The sequence below is a fragment of the Hyla sarda genome, unplaced genomic scaffold, assembly GCF_029499605.1.
Source record: "Hyla sarda isolate aHylSar1 unplaced genomic scaffold, aHylSar1.hap1 scaffold_491, whole genome shotgun sequence".
In the NCBI taxonomy this organism is placed as follows: domain Eukaryota; kingdom Metazoa; phylum Chordata; class Amphibia; order Anura; family Hylidae; genus Hyla; species Hyla sarda.
This window is the reverse complement of record NW_026610502.1, coordinates 49,095-69,155: the sequence shown is the minus strand read 5'-3', so window position 1 is coordinate 69,155 and position 20,061 is coordinate 49,095. Positions and strand designations below refer to the sequence as shown.

The 20,061-nt window shown below is 58.8% G+C and overlaps 1 protein-coding gene across 6 annotated transcripts; it reads left to right on the top strand.

The window, feature by feature from the left end:
- Positions 1-9,860: 9,860 nt before the first annotated feature.
- LOC130337114 (holocytochrome c-type synthase) lies at positions 9,861-19,385 on the top strand. Of its 6 annotated transcripts, none has more exons than XM_056553937.1 (7): positions 9,861-9,948; positions 12,852-12,968; positions 15,258-15,394; positions 18,314-18,462; positions 18,584-18,703; positions 18,936-19,022; positions 19,103-19,385. In XM_056553937.1, the coding sequence occupies exons 1-7, from the start codon at positions 9,891-9,893 to the stop codon at positions 19,299-19,301; spliced, it is 867 nt and encodes a 288-aa protein (XP_056409912.1). In that variant the 5' UTR covers positions 9,861-9,890; the 3' UTR covers positions 19,302-19,385. The 6 variants fall into 6 exon arrangements, with proteins under 6 accessions (XP_056409912.1, XP_056409916.1, XP_056409914.1 ...); XM_056553939.1 differs by lacking the exon at positions 9,861-9,948 and adding an exon at positions 9,972-10,103; XM_056553938.1 differs by lacking the exon at positions 9,861-9,948 and adding an exon at positions 9,981-10,067.
- The last annotated feature ends 676 nt before the right edge of the window (positions 19,386-20,061 follow it).

The following is a 20,061-nucleotide window of genomic DNA, read 5'->3' as shown; positions in this document are numbered from 1 at the left end:
GTGTTGGGGTAATACCGCCGCGCTCATGTCTGAGTGGAGTGGGGGGTGTTGGGGTAATACCTCCGCGCTCATGTCTGAGTGGAGTGGGGGGTGTTGGGGTAATATCACCGCGCTCATGTCTGAGTGGAGGGGGGGTTGTAGGGGTAATACCGCCGCGCTCACGTCTGAGTGGGGGAGGGGTGTTGGGGTAATACCGCCGCGCTCATGTCTGAGTGGAGTGGGGGGTGTTGGGGTAATACCTCCGCGCTCATGTCTGAGTGGAGTGGGGGGTGTTGGGGTAATACCACCGCGCTCATGTCTGAGTGGAGGGGGGGGTGTTGGGGTAATACCTCCGCGCTCATGTCTGAGTGGAGGGGGGGGTGTTGGGGTAATACCTCCGCGCTCATGTCTGAGTGGAGGGGGGGGTGTTGGGGTAATACCTCCGCGCTCATGTCTGAGTGGAGGGGGGGGTGTTGGGGTAATACCTCCGCGCTCATGTCTGAGTGGAGGGGGGGGTGTTGGGGTAATACCTCCGCGCTCATGTCTGAGTGGAGTGGGGGGTGTTGGGGTAATACCTCCGCGCTCATGTCTGAGTGGAGGGGGGGGTGTTGGGGTAATACCGCCACGCTCATGTCTGAGTGGGGGAGGGGTTGTAGGGGTAATACCTCCGCGCTCATGTCTGAGTGGGGGAGGGGTTGTAGGGGTAATACCCCGCGCTCATGTCTGAGTGGGGGAGGGGTTGTAGGGGTAATACCTCGCGCTCATGTCTGAGTGGGGGAGGGGTTGTAGGGGTAATATCACCGCGCTCATGTCTGAGTGGGGGAGGGGTTGTAGGGGTAATACCGCCGCGCTCATGTCTGAGTGGGGGAGGGGTTGTAGGGGTAATACCCCGCGCTCATGTCTGAGTGGAGTGGGGGGTGTTGGGGTAATACCTCCGCGCTCATGTCTGAGTGGAGTGGGGGGTGTTGGGGTAATACCACCGCGCTCATGTCTGAGTGGAGTGGGGGGTGTTGGGGTAATATCTCTGCGCTCATGTCTGAGTGGATTGGGGGGTGTTGGGGAAATACCTCCGCACCCATGTCTGAGTGGAGTGGGGGGTGTTGGGGTAATACCACCGCGCTCATGTCTGAGTGGAGTGGGGGGTGTTGGGGTAATATCTCTGCGCTCATGTCTGAGTGGAGTGGGGGGTGTTGGGGTAATACCTCCGCGCTCATGTCTGATTGGAGTGGGGGGTGTTGGGGTAATACCACCGCGCTCATGTCTGAGTGGAGTGGGGGGTGTTGGGGTAATACCTCCGCGCTCATGTCTGAGTGGAGTGGGGGGTGTTGGGGTAATACCGCCGCGCTCATGTCTGAGTGGAGGGGGGGGTGTTGGGGTAATACCTCCGCGCTCATGTCTGAGTGGGGGAGGGGTGTTGGGGTAATACCGCCGCGCTCATGTCTGAGTGGAGTGGGGGGTGTTGGGGTAATACCTCCGTGCTCATGTCTGAGTGGAGTGGGGGGTGTTGGGGTAATACCTCCGCGCTCATGTCTGAGTGGAGTGGGGGGTGTTGGGGTAATATCTCTGCGCTCATGTCTGAGTGGAGTGGGGGGTGTTGGGGTAATACCTTCGCGCTCACGTCTGAGTGGGGGAGGGGTGTTGGGGTAATACCGCCGCGCTCATGTCTGAGTGGAGTGGGGGGTGTTGGGGTAATACCTCCGCGCTCATGTCTGAGTGGAGTGGGGGGTGTTGGGGTAATACCGCCGCGCTCATGTCTGAGTGGAGGGGGGGGGGTGTTGGGGTAATACCGCCGCGCTCATGTCTGAGTGGAGGGGGGGGTGTTGGGGTAATACCGCCGCGCTCATGTCTGAGTGGAGGGGGGGGTGTTGGGGTAATACCACCGCGCTCATGTCTGAGTGGAGTGGGGGGTGTTGGGGTAATACCGCCGCGCTCATGTCTGAGTGGAGTGGGGGGTGTTAGGGTAATACCACCGCGCTCATGTCTGAGTGGAGTGGGGGGGGTTGGGGTAATATCTCTGTGCTCATGTCTGAGTGGATTGGGGGGTGTTGGGGAAATACCTCCGCACCCATGTCTGAGTGGAGTGGGGGGTGTTGGGGTAATACCACCGCGCTCATGTCTGAGTGGAGTGGGGGGTGTTGGGGTAATATCTCTGCGCTCATGTCTGAGTGGAGTGGGGGGTGTTGGGGTAATACCTCCGCGCTCATGTCTGATTGGAGTGGGGGGTGTTGGGGTAATACCACCGCGCTCATGTCTGAGTGGAGTGGGGGGTGTTGGGGTAATACCTCCGCGCTCATGTCTGAGTGGAGTGGGGGGTGTTGGGGTAATACCTCCGCGCTCATGTCTGAGTGGAGTGGGGGGGAGGGGTAATACCGCCGCGCTCATGTCTGAGTGGAGTGGGGGGGAGGGGTAATACCTCCGCGCTCATGTCTGAGTGGAGGGGGGGGTGTTGGGGTAATACCTCCGCGCTCATGTCTGAGTGGAGTGGGGGGTGTTGGGGTAATACCTCCGCGCTCATGTCTGAGTGGAGTGGGGGGTGTTGGGGTAATATCGCCGCGCTCATGTCTGAGTGGAGGGTGTTGGGGTAATACCGCCGCGCTCATGTCTGAGTGGAGGGGGGGGGGGTGTTGGGGTAATACCGCCGCGCTCATGTCTGAGTGGAGGGGGGGGGAGGTGTTGGGGTAATACCACCGCGCTCATGTCTGAGTGGAGTGGGGGGTGTTGGGGTAATACCTCCGCGCTCATGTCTGAGTGGAGTGGGGGGGAGGGGTAATACCGCCGCGCTCATGTCTGAGTGGAGTGGGGGGGAGGGGTAATACCTCCGCGCTCATGTCTGAGTGGAGGGGGGGGTGTTGGGGTAATACCTCCGCGCTCATGTCTGAGTGGAGTGGGGGGTGTTGGGGTAATACCTCCGCGCTCATGTCTGAGTGGAGTGGGGGGTGTTGGGGTAATACCGCCGCGCTCATGTCTGAGTGGAGGGTGTTGGGGTAATACCGCCGCGCTCATGTCTGAGTGGAGGGGGGGGGTGTTGGGGTAATACCGCTGCGCTCATGTCTGAGTGGAGGGGGGGGAGGTGTTGGGGTAATACCACCGCGCTCATGTCTGAGTGGAGTGGGGGGTGTTGGGGTAATACCACCGCGCTCATGTCTGAGTGGAGTGGGGGGTGTTGGGGTAATACCGCCGCGCTCATGTCTGAGTGGAGTGGGGGGTGTTGGGGTAATACCACCGCGCTCATGTCTGAGTGGAGTGGGGGGTGTTGGGGTAATATCTCTGCGCCCATGTCTGAGTGGAGTGGGGGGTGTTGGGGTAATATCACCGCGCTCATGTCTGAGTGGAGTGGGGGGTGTTGGGGTAATACCTCCGCGCTCATGTCTGAGTGGAGTGGGGGGTGTTGGGGTAATACCTCCGCGCTCATGTCTGAGTGGAGTGGGGGGGAGGGGTAATACCGCCGCGCTCATGTCTGAGTGGAGTGGGGGTTGTTGGGGTAATACCTCCGCGCTCATGTCTGAGTGGAGTGGGGGCGTTGGGGTAATACCTCCGCGCTCATGTCTGAGTGGAGTGGGGGGTGTTGGGGTAATACCTCCGCGCTCATGTCTGAGTGGAGTGGGGGGTGTTGAGGTAATACCTCCGCGCTCATGTCTGAGTGGAGTGGGGGGTGTTGGGGTAATACCACCGCGCTCATGTCTGAGTGGAGTGGGGGGTGTTGGGGTAATATCTCTGCGCTCATGTCTGAGTGGAGTGGGGGGTGTTGGGGTAATACCACCGCGCTCATGTCTGAGTGGAGTGGGGGGTGTTGGGGTAATACCTCCGCGCTCATGTCTGAGTGGAGTGGGGGGTGTTGGGGTAATACCTCCGCGCTCATGTCTGAGTGGAGTGGGGGGTGTTGGGGTAATACCACCGCGCTCATGTCTGAGTGGAGTGGGGGGTGTTGGGGTAATACCTCCGCGCTCATGTCTGAGTGGAGAGGGGGGTGTTGGGGTAATACCTCCGCGCTCATGTCTGAGTGGAGTGGGGGGGAGGGGTAATACTGCCGCGCTCATGTCTGAGTGGAGGGGGGGGTGTTGGGGTAATACCTCCGCGCTCATGTCTGAGTGGGGGAGGGGTGTTGGGGTAATACCTCCGCGCTCATGTCTGAGTGGAGTGGGGGGTGTTGGGGTAATACCTCCGCGCTCATGTCTGAGTGGAGTGGGGGGTGTTGGGGTAATACCTCCGCGCTCATGTCTGAGTGGAGTGGGGGGTGTTGGGGTAATATCTCTGCGCTCATGTCTGAGTGGAGTGGGGGGTGTTGGGGTAATACCTCCGCGCTCATTTCTGAGTGGAGGGGGGGTTGTAGGGGTAATACCGCCGCGCTCACGTCTGAGTGGAGTGGGGGGTGTTGGGGTAATACCTCCGCGCTCATGTCTGAGTGGAGTGGAGGGTGTTGGGGTAATACCGCCGCGCTCATGTCTGAGTGGAGTGGGGGGTGTTGGGGTAATACCTCCGCGCTCATGTCTGAGTGGAGTGGGGGGTGTTGGGGTAATACCGCCGCGCTCATGTCTGAGTGGAGTGGAGGGTGTTGGGGTAATACCTCCGCGCTCATGTCTGAGTGGAGTGGAGGGTGTTGGGGTAATACCGCCGCGCTCATGTCTGAGTGGAGTGGGGGGTGTTGGGGTAATACCTCCGCGCTCATGTCTGAGTGGAGTGGAGGGTGTTGGGGTAATACCGCCGCGCTCATGTCTGAGTGGAGGGGGGGGTGTTGGGGTAATACCGCCGCGCTCATGTCTGAGTGGAGGGGGGGGGGTGTTGGGGTAATACCGCCGCGCTCATGTCTGAGTGGAGGGGGGGGTGTTGGGGTAATATCTCTGCGCTCATGTCTGAGTGGAGTGGGGGGTGTTGGGGTAATACCGCCGCGCTCATGTCTGAGTGGAGGGGGGGGTGTTGGGGTAATACCTCCGCGCTCATGTCTGAGTGGGGGAGGGGTGTTGGGGTAATACCGCCGCGCTCATGTCTGAGTGGAGTGGGGGGTGTTGGGGTAATACCTCCGCGCTCATGTCTGAGTGGAGTGGGGGGTGTTGGGGTAATATCACCGCGCTCATGTCTGAGTGGAGGGGGGGTTGTAGGGGTAATACCGCCGCGCTCACGTCTGAGTGGGGGAGGGGTGTTGGGGTAATACCGCCGCGCTCATGTCTGAGTGGAGTGGGGGGTGTTGGGGTAATACCTCCGCGCTCATGTCTGAGTGGAGTGGGGGGTGTTGGGGTAATACCACCGCGCTCATGTCTGAGTGGAGGGGGGGGTGTTGGGGTAATACCTCCGCGCTCATGTCTGAGTGGAGGGGGGGGTGTTGGGGTAATACCTCCGCGCTCATGTCTGAGTGGAGGGGGGGGTGTTGGGGTAATACCTCCGCGCTCATGTCTGAGTGGAGGGGGGGGTGTTGGGGTAATACCTCCGCGCTCATGTCTGAGTGGAGGGGGGGGTGTTGGGGTAATACCTCCGCGCTCATGTCTGAGTGGAGTGGGGGGTGTTGGGGTAATACCTCCGCGCTCATGTCTGAGTGGAGGGGGGGGTGTTGGGGTAATACCGCCACGCTCATGTCTGAGTGGGGGAGGGGTTGTAGGGGTAATACCTCCGCGCTCATGTCTGAGTGGGGGAGGGGTTGTAGGGGTAATACCCCGCGCTCATGTCTGAGTGGGGGAGGGGTTGTAGGGGTAATACCTCGCGCTCATGTCTGAGTGGGGGAGGGGTTGTAGGGGTAATATCACCGCGCTCATGTCTGAGTGGGGGAGGGGTTGTAGGGGTAATACCGCCGCGCTCATGTCTGAGTGGGGGAGGGGTTGTAGGGGTAATACCCCGCGCTCATGTCTGAGTGGAGTGGGGGGTGTTGGGGTAATACCTCCGCGCTCATGTCTGAGTGGAGTGGGGGGTGTTGGGGTAATACCTCCGCGCTCATGTCTGAGTGGAGTGGGGGGTGTTGGGGTAATACCGCCGCCGCGCTCATGTCTGAGTGGGGGAGGGGTTGTAGGGGTAATACCCCGCGCTCATGTCTGAGTGGGGGAGGGGTTGTAGGGGTAATACCTCCGCGCTCATGTCTGAGTGGGGGAGGGGTTGTAGGGGTAATACCTCCGCGCTCATGTCTGAGTGGGGGAGGGGTTGTAGGGGTAATACCTCCGCGCTCATGTCTGAGTGGAGTGGGGGGTGTTGGGGTAATACCTCTGCGCTCATGTCTGAGTGGAGTGGGGGGTGTTGGGGTAATACCTCTGCGCTCATGTCTGAGTGGAGTGGGGGTTGTAGGGGTAATACCGCCGCGCTCACGTCTGAGTGGGGGAGGGGTGTTGGGGTATTACCGCCGCGCTCATGTCTGAGTGGGGGAGGGGTGTTGGGGTAATACCTCCGCGCTCATGTCTGAGTGGAGTGGGGGGTGTTGGGGTAATACCTCTGCGCTCATGTCTGAGTGGAGTGGGGGGTGTTGGGGTAATACCTCTGCGCTCATGTCTGAGTGGAGTGGGGGGTGTTGGGGTAATACCGCCGCGCTCATGTCTGAGTGGAGTGGGGGGTGTTGGGGTAATACCACCGCGCTCATGTCTGAGTGGAGTGGGGGGTGTTGGGGTAATACCACCGCGCTCATGTCTGAGTGGAGTGGGGGGTGTTGGGGTAATACCTCTGCGCTCATGTCTGAGTGGAGTGGGGGGTGTTGGGGTAATACCGCCGCGCTCATGTCTGAGTGGGGGAGGGGTTGTAGGGGTAATACCTCCGCGCTCATGTCTGAGTGGAGGGGGGGGGGTGTTGGGGTAATACCTCCGCGCTCATGTCTGAGTGGAGGGGGGGGTGTTGGGGTAATACCGCCGCGCTCATGTCTGAGTGGAGGGGGGGGGGTGTTGGGGTAATACCTCCGCGCTCATGTCTGAGTGGAGTGGGGGTGTTGGGGTAATACCTCCGCGCTCATGTCTGAGTGGAGGGGGGGGGTGTTGGGGTAATACCGCCGCGCTCATGTCTGAGTGGAGGGGGGGGGTGTTGGGGTAATACCTCCGCGCTCATGTCTGAGTGGAGTGGGGGTGTTGGGGTAATACCTCCGCGCTCATGTCTGAGTGGAGTGGGGGGTGTTGGGGTAATACCGCCGTGCTCATGTCTGAGTGGGGGAGGGGTTGTAGGGGTAATACCTCCGCGCTCATGTCTGAGTGGAGTGGGGGGTGTTGGGGTAATACCTCTGCGCTCATGTCTGAGTGGAGTGGGGGGTGTTGGGGTAATACCTCTGCGCTCATGTCTGAGTGGAGTGGGGGGTGTTGGGGTAATACCGCCGCGCTCATGTCTGAGTGGAGTGGGGGGTGTTGGGGTAATACCTCCGCGCTCATGTCTGAGTGGAGTGGGGGGTGTTGGGGTAATACCGCCGCGCTCATGTCTGAGTGGAGGGGGGGGGGAGGTGTTGGGGTAATACCACCGCGCTCATGTCTGAGTGGAGTGGGGGGTGTTGGGGTAATACCACCGCGCTCATGTCTGAGTGGAGTGGGGGGTGTTGGGGTAATACCTCTGCGCTCATGTCTGAGTGGAGTGGGGGGTGTTGGGGTAATACCGCCGCGCTCATGTCTGAGTGGGGGAGGGGTTGTAGGGGTAATACCTCCGCGCTCATGTCTGAGTGGAGGGGGGGGGGTGTTGGGGTAATACCTCCGCGCTCATGTCTGAGTGGAGGGGGGGGTGTTGGGGTAATACCGCCGCGCTCATGTCTGAGTGGAGGGGGGGGGTGTTGGGGTAATACCTCCGCGCTCATGTCTGAGTGGAGTGGGGGTGTTGGGGTAATACCTCCGCGCTCATGTCTGAGTGGAGGGGGGGGGGTGTTGGGGTAATACCGCCGCGCTCATGTCTGAGTGGAGTGGGGGGTGTTGGGGTAATACCTCCGCGCTCATGTCTGAGTGGAGTGGGGGTGTTGGGGTAATACCTCCGCGCTCATGTCTGAGTGGAGTGGGGGGTGTTGGGGTAATACCGCCGTGCTCATGTCTGAGTGGGGGAGGGGTTGTAGGGGTAATACCTCCGCGCTCATGTCTGAGTGGAGTGGGGGGTGTTGGGGTAATACCTCTGCGCTCATGTCTGAGTGGAGTGGGGGGTGTTGGGGTAATACCTCTGCGCTCATGTCTGAGTGGAGTGGGGGTTGTAGGGGTAATACCGCCCCGCTCACGTCTGAGTGGGGGAGGGGTGTTGGGGTATTACCGCCGCGCTCATGTCTGAGTGGGGGAGGGGTGTTGGGGTATTACCGCCGCGCTCATGTCTGAGTGGGGGAGGGGTTGTAGGGGTAATACCTCCGCGCTCATGTCTGAGTGGAGTGGGGGGTGTTGGGGTAATACCTCTGCGCTCATGTCTGAGTGGAGTGGGGGGTGTTGGGGTAATACCGCCGCGCTCATGTCTGAGTGGGGGAGGGGTTGTAGGGGTAATACCTCCGCGCTCATGTCTGAGTGGAGGGGGGGGGGTGTTGGGGTAATACCTCCGCGCTCATGTCTGAGTGGAGGGGGGGGTGTTGGGGTAATACCGCCGCGCTCATGTCTGAGTGGAGGGGGGGGTGTTGGGGTAATACCGCCGCGCTCATGTCTGAGTGGAGTGGGGGGTGTTGGGGTAATATCACCGCGCTCATGTCTGAGTGGAGTGGGGGGTGTTGGGGTAATACCTCCGCGCTCATGTCTGAGTGGAGTGGGGGGTGTTGGGGTAATACCGCCGCGCTCATGTCTGAGTGGAGTGGGGGGTGTTGGGGTAATACCTCCGCGCTCATGTCTGAGTGGGGGAGGGGTTGTAGGGGTAATATCACCGCGCTCATGTCTGAGTGGAGTGGGGGGTGTTGGGGTAATATCACCGCGCTCATGTCTGAGTGGAGTGGGGGGTGTTGGGGTAATACCTCCGCGCTCATGTCTGAGTGGGGGAGGGGTTGTAGGGGTAATATCACCGCGCTCATGTCTGAGTGGAGTGGGGGGTGTTGGGGTAATACCTCCGCGCTCATGTCTGAGTGGGGGAGGGGTTGTAGGGGTAATATCACCGCGCTCATGTCTGAGTGGAGTGGGGGGTGTTGGGGTAATATCACCGCGCTCATGTCTGAGTGGAGTGGGGGGTGTTGGGGTAATACCTCCGCGCTCATGTCTGAGTGGAGTGGGGGGTGTTGGGGTAATACCTCCGCGCTCATGTCTGAGTGGAGTGGGGGGTGTTGGGGTAATACCTCTGCGCTCATGTCTGAGTGGGGGAGGGGTTGTAGGGGTAATATCACCGCGCTCATGTCTGAGTGGGGGAGGGGTTGTAGGGGTAATACCACCGCGCTCATGTCTGAGTGGGGGAGGGGTTGTAGGGGGCAGATTTGAGCCCTCAGTGAGAATGTCCCCACACCTTACAATAATGGCGCCTGTCTTCTGGTCACTACCTCTTTGGATATAACATGGGGCCATTATTCTTCCTGTTTCCTCACTTTAGAGACCAATGGCGTTAACCCCTTAAATTCATCAGTTATTTAAATTGTAGTCAATGTAAATGGTTGGGACCTGTCTTCTTGCTGGGGACGGTCGGGTATTATGGAGGGGCCCCCACTCTTTATATTTCCATCCTCAGGTCAGTGGCCCAACCGCGTTTAACCCCTTAAATTCATCAGTTACTTATTCAAAACGCATTATTGTTTTCATCCATTTTTTACTATCGTTTTTGAACAAAAACACAAACAATCCGGATTTTTTCTTCTGAATTTGATTGTTCCCAAATAATATTCAACATTTATGTATAAAAACCAGATTTACTGCAGAGAAATTGTTTATTAGTCATCTATAAGACAAAGCTGGAATAAGAAACCAACCTCAGCCTCGTTACATATACACTATGGACGCTCCTCGCCACTATGGACGCTCCTCACCATATCAGGGGCGCTCACTCGTTTCCCAGGTAACCAGTACAGCCGGGTCAGTGCGCATGCGCTAGACCATATGTTGGTGACGTCATCTCCCGGCGCCTCGTCCTCGTGTAGAAGGTCTGCGGGACCCGGTAAGATGAGGAGGGGGGGAGCGCGGTGTATAGTGGGGGAGGAGTAGGAGGGGCGTGACCTCTGCGACCCCTGCGACCCCGGGGATAGCTGTTACCTCTGGACGTTGAGGGTGACCCCGGTGACGTGGACGGTGTTATATAAATATATAGGCGTGGTATACAGAGGACGGGGACTTTGTGGTGGTATACAGAGGACGGGGACTTTGTGGTGGTATACACAGGACGGGGTTGACGTTGTGGTATACGGAGGATGTTGTGGTGGTATACAGAGGACGGGGGCGTTGTGGGGGTATACAGAGGATGGGGACGTTGTGGTGGTATACAGAGGACGGGGACTTTGTGGTGGTATACACAGGACGGGGACTTTGTGGTGGTATACACAGGACGGGGTTGACGTTGTGGTATACGGAGGATGTTGTGGGGGTATACAGAGGACGGGGGCGTTGTGGGGGTATACAGAGGACGGGGACGTTGTGGTGGTATACAGAGGACGGGGACGTTGTGGTGGTATACAGAGGACGGGGTTGACGTTGTGGTATACGGAGGATGTTGTGGTGGTATACAGAGGACGGGGTTGACGTTGTGGTATACGGAGGATGTTGTGGTGGTATACAGAGGACGGGGGCGTTGTGGTGGTATACAGAGGATGGGGTTGACGTTGTGGTATACGGAGGATGTTGTGGTGGTATACAGAGGACGGGGTTGACGTTGTGGTATACGGAGGATGTTGTGGTGGTATACAGAGGACGGGGGCGTTGTGGTGGTATACAGAGGATGGGGTTGTTGTGGTGGTATACAGAGGACGGGGGCGTTGTGGTGGTATACAGAGGATGGGGTTGTTGTGGTGGTATACAGAGGACGGGGGCGTTGTGGTGGTATACAGAGGACGGGGTTGTTGTGGTGGTATACAGGGGTGTTGTGGTGGTATACAGAGGACGGGGACGTTGTGGTGGTATACAGAGGACGGGGGTGTTGTGGTGGTATACTGGGTTGTTGTGGTGGTATACGGGGGTGTTGTATACAGAGGACGGGGGTGTTGTGGTGGTGGTGGTATACGGGGGTGTTGTGGTGGTGGTGGTGGTATACGGGGGTGTTGTGGTGGTGGTATACGGGGGTGTTGTGGTGGTGGTGGTATACGGGGGTGTGGTGGTGGTATACGGGGGGTGTGGTGGTGGTATACGGGGGTGTGGTGGTGGTGGTATACGGGGGTGTTGTGGTGGTGGTGGTATACGGGGGTGTTGTGGTGGTGGTGGTATACGGGGGTGTTGTTGTGGTGGTGGTGGTATACGGGGGTGTTGTATACAGAGGACGGGGGTGTGGTGGTGGTATACGGGGGTGTGGAGGTGGTATACGGGGGTGTGGTGGTATACAAAGGACGGGGGTGTTGTGGTGGTATACGGGGGTGTTGTATACAGAGGACGGGGTTGTTGTGGTGGTATACGGGGGTGTTGTGGTGGTGGTATACGGGGGTGTGGTGGTGGTATATGGGGGTGTGGTGGTGGTGGTATACGGGGGTGTGGTGGTGGAGGTGGTATACGGGGGTGTTGTGGTATACAAAGGACGGGGGTGTTGTGGTGGTATACGGGGGTGTTGTATACAGAGGACGGGGTTGTTGTGGTGGTATACGGGGGTGTTGTTTACAGAGGACGGGGGTGTTGTGGTGGTATGCGGGGGTGTTGTGGTGGTATACGGGGGTGTTGTATACAGAGGACGGGGTTGTTGTGGTGGTATACGGGGGTGTTGTGGTGGTATACGGGGGTGTTGTATACAGAGGACGGGGGTGTTGTGGTGGTGGTATACGGGGGTGTGGTGGTGGTATACGGGGGTGTGGTGGTGGTATACGGGGGTGTGGTGGTGGTATACGGGGGTGTGGTGGTGGTGGTGGTATACGGGGGTGTGGTGGTGGTGGTGGTATACGGGGGTGTGGTGGTGGTGGTGGTATACAGGGGTGGTGGTGGTGGTATACGGGGGTGTGGTGGTGGTGGTGGTATACGGGGGTGTGGTGGTGGTGGTGGTATACGGGGGGTGTGGTGGTGGTATACGGGGGGTGTGGTGGTGGTATACGGGGGGTGTGGTGGTGGTATACGGGGGGTGTGGTGGTGGTATACGGGGGTGGTGGTGGTGGTGGTGGTATACGGGGGTGTGGTGGTGGTGGTGGTATACGGGGGGTGTGGTGGTGGTGGTATACGGGGGGTGTGGTGGTGGTGGTATACGGGGGTGTTGTGGTGGTGGTATACGGGGGTGTGGTGGTGGTATACGGGGGTGGTGTGGTGGTGGTATACGGGGGTGGTGTGGTGGTGGTATACGGGGGTGGTGTGGTGGTATACGGGGGTGTGGTGGTGGTATACGGGGGTGTGGTGGTGGTATACGGGGGTGTGGTGGTGGTGGTGGTATACGGGGGTGTGGTGGTGGTGGTATACGGGGGGTGTGGTGGTGGTGGTATACGGGGGTGTGGTGGTGGTGGTATACGGGGGTGTGGTGGTGGTATACGGGGGTGTGGTGGTGGTATACGGGGGTGGTGTGGTGGTGGTATACGGGGGTGTGGTGGTGGTATACGGGGGTGTGGTGGTGGTGGTGGTGGTATACGGGGGTGTTGTGGTGGTGGTATACGGGGGTGTTGTGGTGGTGGTGGTATACGGGGGTGGTGTGGTGGTGGTATACGGGGGTGTGGTGGTGGTATACGGGGGTGTGGTGGTGGTGGTGGTATACGGGGGTGGTGTGGTGCTGGTATACGGGGGTGTTGTGGTGGTGGTATACGGGGGTGTTGTGGTGGTGGTATACGGGGGTGTGGTGTTCTCCCAGTACAGTCTTATATCTGTGTATTGGGGCCGTTTGTCATGTGACTATAGATCATTTCCAGATCCGGTGATCACTGACCTGCACCATGTATAATCTAATTACAGGTATTATGGGCGTCTCTGCCTCCACTCCGCCTACTGCGCCCCCTGGTGGAGCCCCAACTACAGGCTCCGCCCCATCCCCTCCCCCAGGGTGTCCGATGCACGACAAGAAGACAGAAGGTAGGAGACGTCCGGTGGGAGGTTTATTTATGCGTCCTGGGCGGCTCTGCGTTCCCTCCCTCAGCTCTCTGGAGATACAGAGAAGGGCAGTGTAACAGCAGCCGTGATTGGCTGAGAGGGCGTACACCCCTCCCTCAGCTCTCTGGAGATACAGAGAAGGGCAGTGTAACAGCAGCCGTGATTGGCTGAGAGGGCGTACACCCCTCCCTCAGCTCTCTGGAGATACAGAGAAGGGCAGTGTAACAGCAGCCGTGATTGGCTGAGAGGGCGTACACCCCTCCCTCAGCTCTCTGGAGATACAGAGAAGGGCAGTGTAACAGCAGCCGTGATTGGCTGAGAGGGCGTACACCCCTCCCTCAGCTCTCTGGAGATACAGAGAAGGGCAGTGTAACAGCAGCCGTGATTGGCTGAGAGGGCGTACACCCCTCCCTCAGCTCTCTGGAGATACAGAGAAGGGCAGTGTAACAGCAGCCGTGATTGGCTGAGAGGGCGTACACCCCTCCCTCAGCTCTCTGGAGATACAGAGAAGGGCAGTGTAACAGCAGCCGTGATTGGCTGAGAGGGCGTACACCCCTCCCTCAGCTCTCTGGAGATACAGAGAAGGGCAGTGTAACAGCAGCCGTGATTGGCTGAGAGGGCGTACACCCCTCCCTCAGCTCTCTGGAGATACAGAGAAGGGCAGTGTAACAGCAGCCGTGATTGGCTGAGAGGGCGTACACCCCTCCCTCAGCTCTCTGGAGATACAGAGAAGGGCAGTGTAACAGCAGCTGTGATTGGCTGAGAGGGCGTACACCCCTCCCTCAGCTCTCTGGAGATACAGAGAAGGGCAGTGTAACAGCAGCCGTGATTGGCTGAGAGGGCGTACACCCCTCCCTCAGCTCTCTGGAGATACAGAGAAGGGCAGTGTAACAGCAGCCGTGATTGGCTGAGAGGGCGTACACCCCTCCCTCAGCTCTCTGGAGATACAGAGCAGGGCAGTGTAACAGCAGCCGTGATTGGCTGAGAGGGCGTACACCCCTCCCTCAGCTCTCTGGAGATACAGAGAAGGGCAGTGTAACAGCAGCCGTGATTGGCTGAGAGGGCGTACACCCCTCCCTCAGCTCTCTGGAGATAAAGAGAAGGGCAGTGTAACAGCGCTCTGGTGATGCTGTTGGGGGGGGGGGGGGGGGGGGGGCGGTCTGGTCTTGTTGATGCTGTGGGGGGGGGCGGTCTGGTCTTGGTGATGCTGTCGGGGGGGGCGGTCTGGTCTTGGTGATGCTGTGGGGGGGGGGGGCGGTCTGGTCTTGGTGATGCTGTGGGGGGGGGGGGCGGTCTGGTCTTGGTGATGCTGTCGGGGGGGGGCGGTCTGGTCTTGGTGATGCTGTCGGGGGGGGGCGGTCTGGTCTTGGTGATGCTGTCGGGGGGGGGGCGGTCTGGTCTTGGTGATGCTGTCGGGGGGGGGGGGGGGCGGTCTGGTCTTGGTGATGCTGTCGGGGGGGAGGGGGCGGTCTGGTCTTGGTGATGCTGTCGGGGGGGGCGGTCTGGTCTTGGTGATGCTGTCGGGGGGGGGGGGGGCGGTCTGGTCTTGGTGATGCTGTGGGGGGGGGCGGTCTGGTCTTGGTGATGCTGTGGGGGGGGGCGGTCTGGTCTTGGTGATGCTGTGGGGGGGGGCGGTCTGGTCTTGGTGATGCTGTCGGGGGGGGGCGGTCTGGTCTTGGTGATGCTGTCGGGGGGGGCGGTCTGGTCTTGGTGATGCTGTGGGGGGGGGGGCGGTCTGGTCTTGGTGATGCTGTGGGGGGGGGGGCGGTCTGGTCTTGGTGATGCTGTCGGGGGGGGGCGGTCTGGTCTTGGTGATGCTGTCGGGGGGGGGCGGTCTGGTCTTGGTGATGCTGTCGGGGGGGGGGCGGTCTGGTCTTGGTGATGCTGTCGGGGGGGGGGGGGGGGGGCGGTCTGGTCTTGGTGATGCTGTCGGGGGGGGGGGGGGGGCGGTCTGGTCTTGGTGATGCTGTCGGGGGGGGGGGGGCGGTCTGGTCTTGGTGATGCTGTCGGGGGGGGGCGGTCTGGTCTTGGTGATGCTGTCGGGGGGGGCGGTCTGGTCTTGGTGATGCTGTTGGGGGGAGGGGCAGTCTGGTCTTGGTGATGCTGTCGGGGGGGGGGGGGGGGCAGTCTGGTCTTGGTGATGCTGTCGGGGGGGGCGGTCTGGTCTTGGTGATGCTGTCGGGGGGGCGGTCTGGTCTTGGTGATGCTGTCGGGGGGGGGGGGGGGGCAGGCAATCTGGTCTGTTAATCATTTTCTGTATTTTCCCTATAGCTTCAGGATGCCCGATGCACAAAGATGTTCCGCAGCAGCAGAGCTGCTCTGGTCCGGCCCATCAGGAGAGAGCGTACGAGTATGTGCAGTGCCCAATGAAAGCCGGCGCCAAAGACGACATAGACCCCAGTAATATGGTGAGCAGGGGAAGGGGGGCTCCCAGGTTCAGTCTACCAGCGGTGATGTCTCCTGCCGGTCTTTGGAGTCACATGGACTTTATAGTTGTGCTCAAAAGTTTTCATACCCCTGGAGAATTGGTGATGTATATAAATGATGATACATTTCTTCTTCTGTGATTATAATAAGCTGTAAGATATAACAGAACGGCGCAATAATAACACAGCATGGCGCCGTGCGATGGACCGCCGTGTGATGGACCGCCGTGCGATGGGCCGCCGTGCGATGGGCCGCCGTGTGATGGACCGCCGTGCGATGGGCCGCCGTGCGATGGGCCGCCGTGCGATGGGCCGCCGTGTGATGGGCCGCCGTGTGATGGGCCGCCGTGTGATGGGCCGCCGTGTGATGGGCCGCCGTGTGATGGGCCGCCGTGTGATGGGCCGCCGTGTGATGGGCCGCCGTGTGATGGGCCGCCGTGTGATGGGCCGCCGTGTGATGGGCCGCCGTGTGATGGACCGCCGTGTGATGGACCGCCGTGCGATGGACCTACACAACCGTTCAGTTACCTCCTCCCCTTAGTCCTTATACTGTGTCTCGTCCTGTTTAGTCATCTCGTACCCTTAGTCCTTATACTGTGTCTCGTCCTGTTTAGTCATCTCGTCCCCTTAGTCCTTATACTGTCCCGTCCTGTTTAGTAATCTCGTACCCTTAGTCCTTATACTGTGTCTCGTCCTGTTTAGTCATCTCGTACCCTTAGTCCTTATACTGTGTCTCGTCCTGTTTAGTCATCTCGTACCCTTAGTCCTTATACTGTCTCGTCCTGTTTAGTCATCTCGTCCCCTTAGTCCTTATACTGTCCCGTCCTGTTTAGTAATCTCGTACCCTTAGTCCTTATACTGTGTCTCGTCCTGTTTAGTCATCTCGTCCCCTTAGTCCTTATACTGTCCCGTCCTGTTTAGTCATCTCATCCCCTTAGTCCTTATACTGTCCCGTCCTGTTTAGTCATCTCATCCCCTTAGTCCTTATACTGTGTCCTGTCCTTTTTAGTCACCTCGTCCCCTTAGTCCTTATACTGTCCCGTCCTGTTTAGTCATCTCATCCCCTTAGTCCTTATACTGTGTCCTGTCCTTTTTAGTCACCTCGTCCCCTTAGTCCTTATACTGTGTCCTGTCCTTTTTAGTCATCTCGTCTCCTTAGTCCTTATACTGTGTCTCGTCCTGTTTAGTCATCTCGTCCATCTCGGGACCCCCCTGGGCGATGTGCTGGGATGCCTGCTGAATTATTTCAGCAGGCATTCTGGTACGGTCCCCAATCGGCGGGGACCGGAATTCCCACGGGCGTATGGACACGCCCCACGTCCTTAAAGGAGTAGTCCAGTGGTGAACAACTTATCCCCTATCCTAAGGATAGGGGATAAGTTTGAGATCGCGCGGGGTCCCCTGCGATCTCCTGTACGGGGCCCCGACAGCCCGCGCGAAGGGGGCGTGTCGACCCCCGCACGAAGCGGCGGCCGACACGCCCCCTCAATACATTGCCTTCGGCAATCTCCGGCTCTGCCATAGAGATGTATTGAGGGGGTGTGTCGGCCGCCGCTTCATGCGGAGGTCGACACCCGCTATCTGGCCAGAGAGCCTGGCCCCCGTACAGAGAGATCGCAGGGGGCCCCAGCGGTCGGACCCCCCGCGATCTCAAACTTATCCCCTATCCTTAGGATAGGGGATACGTTTTTCACCACTGGACGACCCCTTTTAAGGACTCGGGATGCAGGGTGTATGCATACGCCCGGCGTCCTTAAAGGGTTAAGTGGTGAAACATTGGGTGACGGAGGTCGGGCACACACTGCTATTTGGTAATTATACTTGATCTGTATAATGTGTTCAGGTCATGGACAGTCCCTGGTGGTCTTGTATGAAGTGCCTGTGTGAGATCTCCCCTGGTATTAAGGCCAGGACTGTGGAGGCTGCTCCAGGACCACCTTCTGCTGTGACCTCTGGGGGTCACCTTGTCCTTCGGGTCCTTGTCCAGGAGCGTCCAGCTTTGTCCTCCAGTATCTTCTGGTCCCTGCTGCCTTAATCTCTTATCAGTTTTTTTTGACCTTTCTCTTGGTTGTGACCATAAATCTCTATTTTGGTCTCGTCACTGCACATTACAGTGCCCCCGAGGCAGCCGGCTGTCGGCCATATTGTTACCAGGCATTTGGGCGCAGTAACTCCACCATGCAGCTCATGTTTTCCCAGTATCGTCATATTGTTCTGTGGGGGTTTTCTTTTATCCTGAACAATTCTTCTGGCAGTTGTTGTGTAATCTCATGTGGTCACCTGACCTTGGCTTGGTATCACATGGTATCGCCACTACTTAAGTGATTCCACAGGATTGACGGCTTCCCACCACCCTCCTGCTCTGCCGGGGCCGCCCCCCCCTCCTCCTCCTGCTCTGCCGGGGCTGCCCCCCCTCCTCCTCCTGCTCTGCCGGGGCCGCCCCCCCCCTCCTCCTCCTGCTCTGCCGGGGCCGCCCCCCCCCCTCCTCCTCCTGCTCTGCCGGGGCCGCCCCCCCCCCTCCTCCTCCTGCTCTGCCGGGGCCGCCCCCCTCCTCCTCCTCCTGCTCTGCCGGGGCCGCCCCCCCCTCCTCCTCCTGCTCTGCCGGGGCCGCCCCCCCCCTCCTCCTCCTGCTCTGCCGGGGCCCTCCTCCTGCTCTGCCGGGGCCGCCCCCCCTCCTGCTCTGCCGGGGCCCCCCTCCTGCTCTGCCGGGGCCCTCCTCCTGCTCTGCCGGGGCCCCTCCTGCTCTGCCGGGGCCCTCCTCCTGCTCTGCCGGGGCCCTTTTGGGTTCCTCTTCTGTGTAGGGGGTGAAGCTGTTGATGTGACGGAGCAGCCGCTGTGTAGATGATGATTTATTCTGTCCTGTTATATGATATTAGGGATGTGACTGTGTTGTTCCTCTAGATGCCTCCTCCAAACCAGACCCCGGCGCCCGACCAGCCCTTCCCACTCTCACTGGTCAGAGAAGAGTCCACCATTCCCTGTGCCAGCGCGGAGAAGAACTGGGTGTATCCATCCGAGCAGATGTTCTGGAACGCGATGCTCAGGAAGGGGTGAGTGGCTCATATATATATATTCCCGCCAGAGCTCTGCAGCCCCCGGGCATCTCCTGTGGATTGGGGCAGGGTCACAGCTCAAGTGTCCTCACTGATGGAACCTAAATTCTGTCTGTAGGTGGAAATGGAACGAAGACGAGCTGAAACCTGAGGATATGAGCAACATCATCAAGATCCACAACAAGAACAACGAGCAGGCCTGGTCCGAAATCCTGAAGTGGGAAGCTCTCCACGCTAGGTAGGACAGCGGATGGGATTCCCCTGTAGTCAGGTGAAGGGTTTATTCTCTACACTTCACTCCATTGTACTTTACAAAATCTCCAGGGGGCAGTTGTGGGGGGGGGGGGTCAGAGGGGATCAGACACTGGGATTATCCATGTGTCTGGCCTGTAGGGGGGGCCGCTGGCCCCCGATGTCTGGTCTGTAGTCACCTTTATCCCTCACCTCTCTCCTGTTCTTGTGTATTTCAGAGAATGCCCCTGTGGTCCGACTCTTGTTCGTTTTGGTGGTAAAGCCAAGGAGTTCTCGCCGCGGGCCCGTATCCGGTCGTGGATGGGGTGCGGTATATGGACCATTGATTTCTCCTCTGGTTCGGTGTCACATGATCAGGTCTGATGCTCCTTCTTCTTCTCCACAGATATGAACTTCCCTTTGATCGTCACGACTGGGTTGTAAATCGCTGCGGACAGGAAGTGCGTTACGTCATCGATTATTACGATGGAGGAAACGTGGATAAAAACTATCAGTTCACGATCCTGGACGTGCGCCCGGCCTTTGACTCCATGACGGCGGTGTGGGACCGGATGAAGGTTGCCTGGTGGCGCTGGACGTCGTGAATCAAAGAGAATTGATAGAGTGTATATAGGAAAAACGTATGAAATGTTTGTCTGATCTCTAATAAATATTAACCCTGCGGTGTCCATACATCCCTGTGTCGCCTCAATATACAGTGGCCTCTTGTGGGCCTCCCCGGATATTGACCCCTTTGTGTGTCTGTGACTGGTGAGAATCTCTGTACAGCACTGTGGAATATGTCGGTGCTATATAAGTAACAGAAACAAAATAACTTCATAAACCAGTGATAAATGTCCAATCAGGGGCCCCACCAGTTACTAGGGACAGGAGTCCTGGGGCCGGAGGGACGGGCATCTGCGCGGCTGATGGAGGTCACTGCTGTAGGGATTGTTGGGGCCCCAGCACTCGCCGGCGGATCCATCATCCTGGGGGGGGACTTCTCACAATTAGAGATGAGCAAACTTACAGTAAACTCGATTCGTCACAAACTTCTCGGCTCGGCAGTTGATGACTTTTCCTACATAAATGAGTTCAGGTGCTCCGGTGGGCTGGAGACTCTTTCCTAGGACTGTATCCACCTTTTCCAGCCCACGGGAGCACCTGAAAGCTGTACTAATTTATGCAGGAAAAGTCATCAACTGCCGAGCCGAGAAGTTTGTGACGAATCGAATTTACTGTAAGTTTGCTCATCTCTACTCACAATCCCAGGAGTTTATCACTTATCCTCAGGAATGAAGCTGTGAAACTAAATCACTGCTCTGTCTGTTCACAGCGTGGGGGAGGGATGGAGTGCTGGGTCTG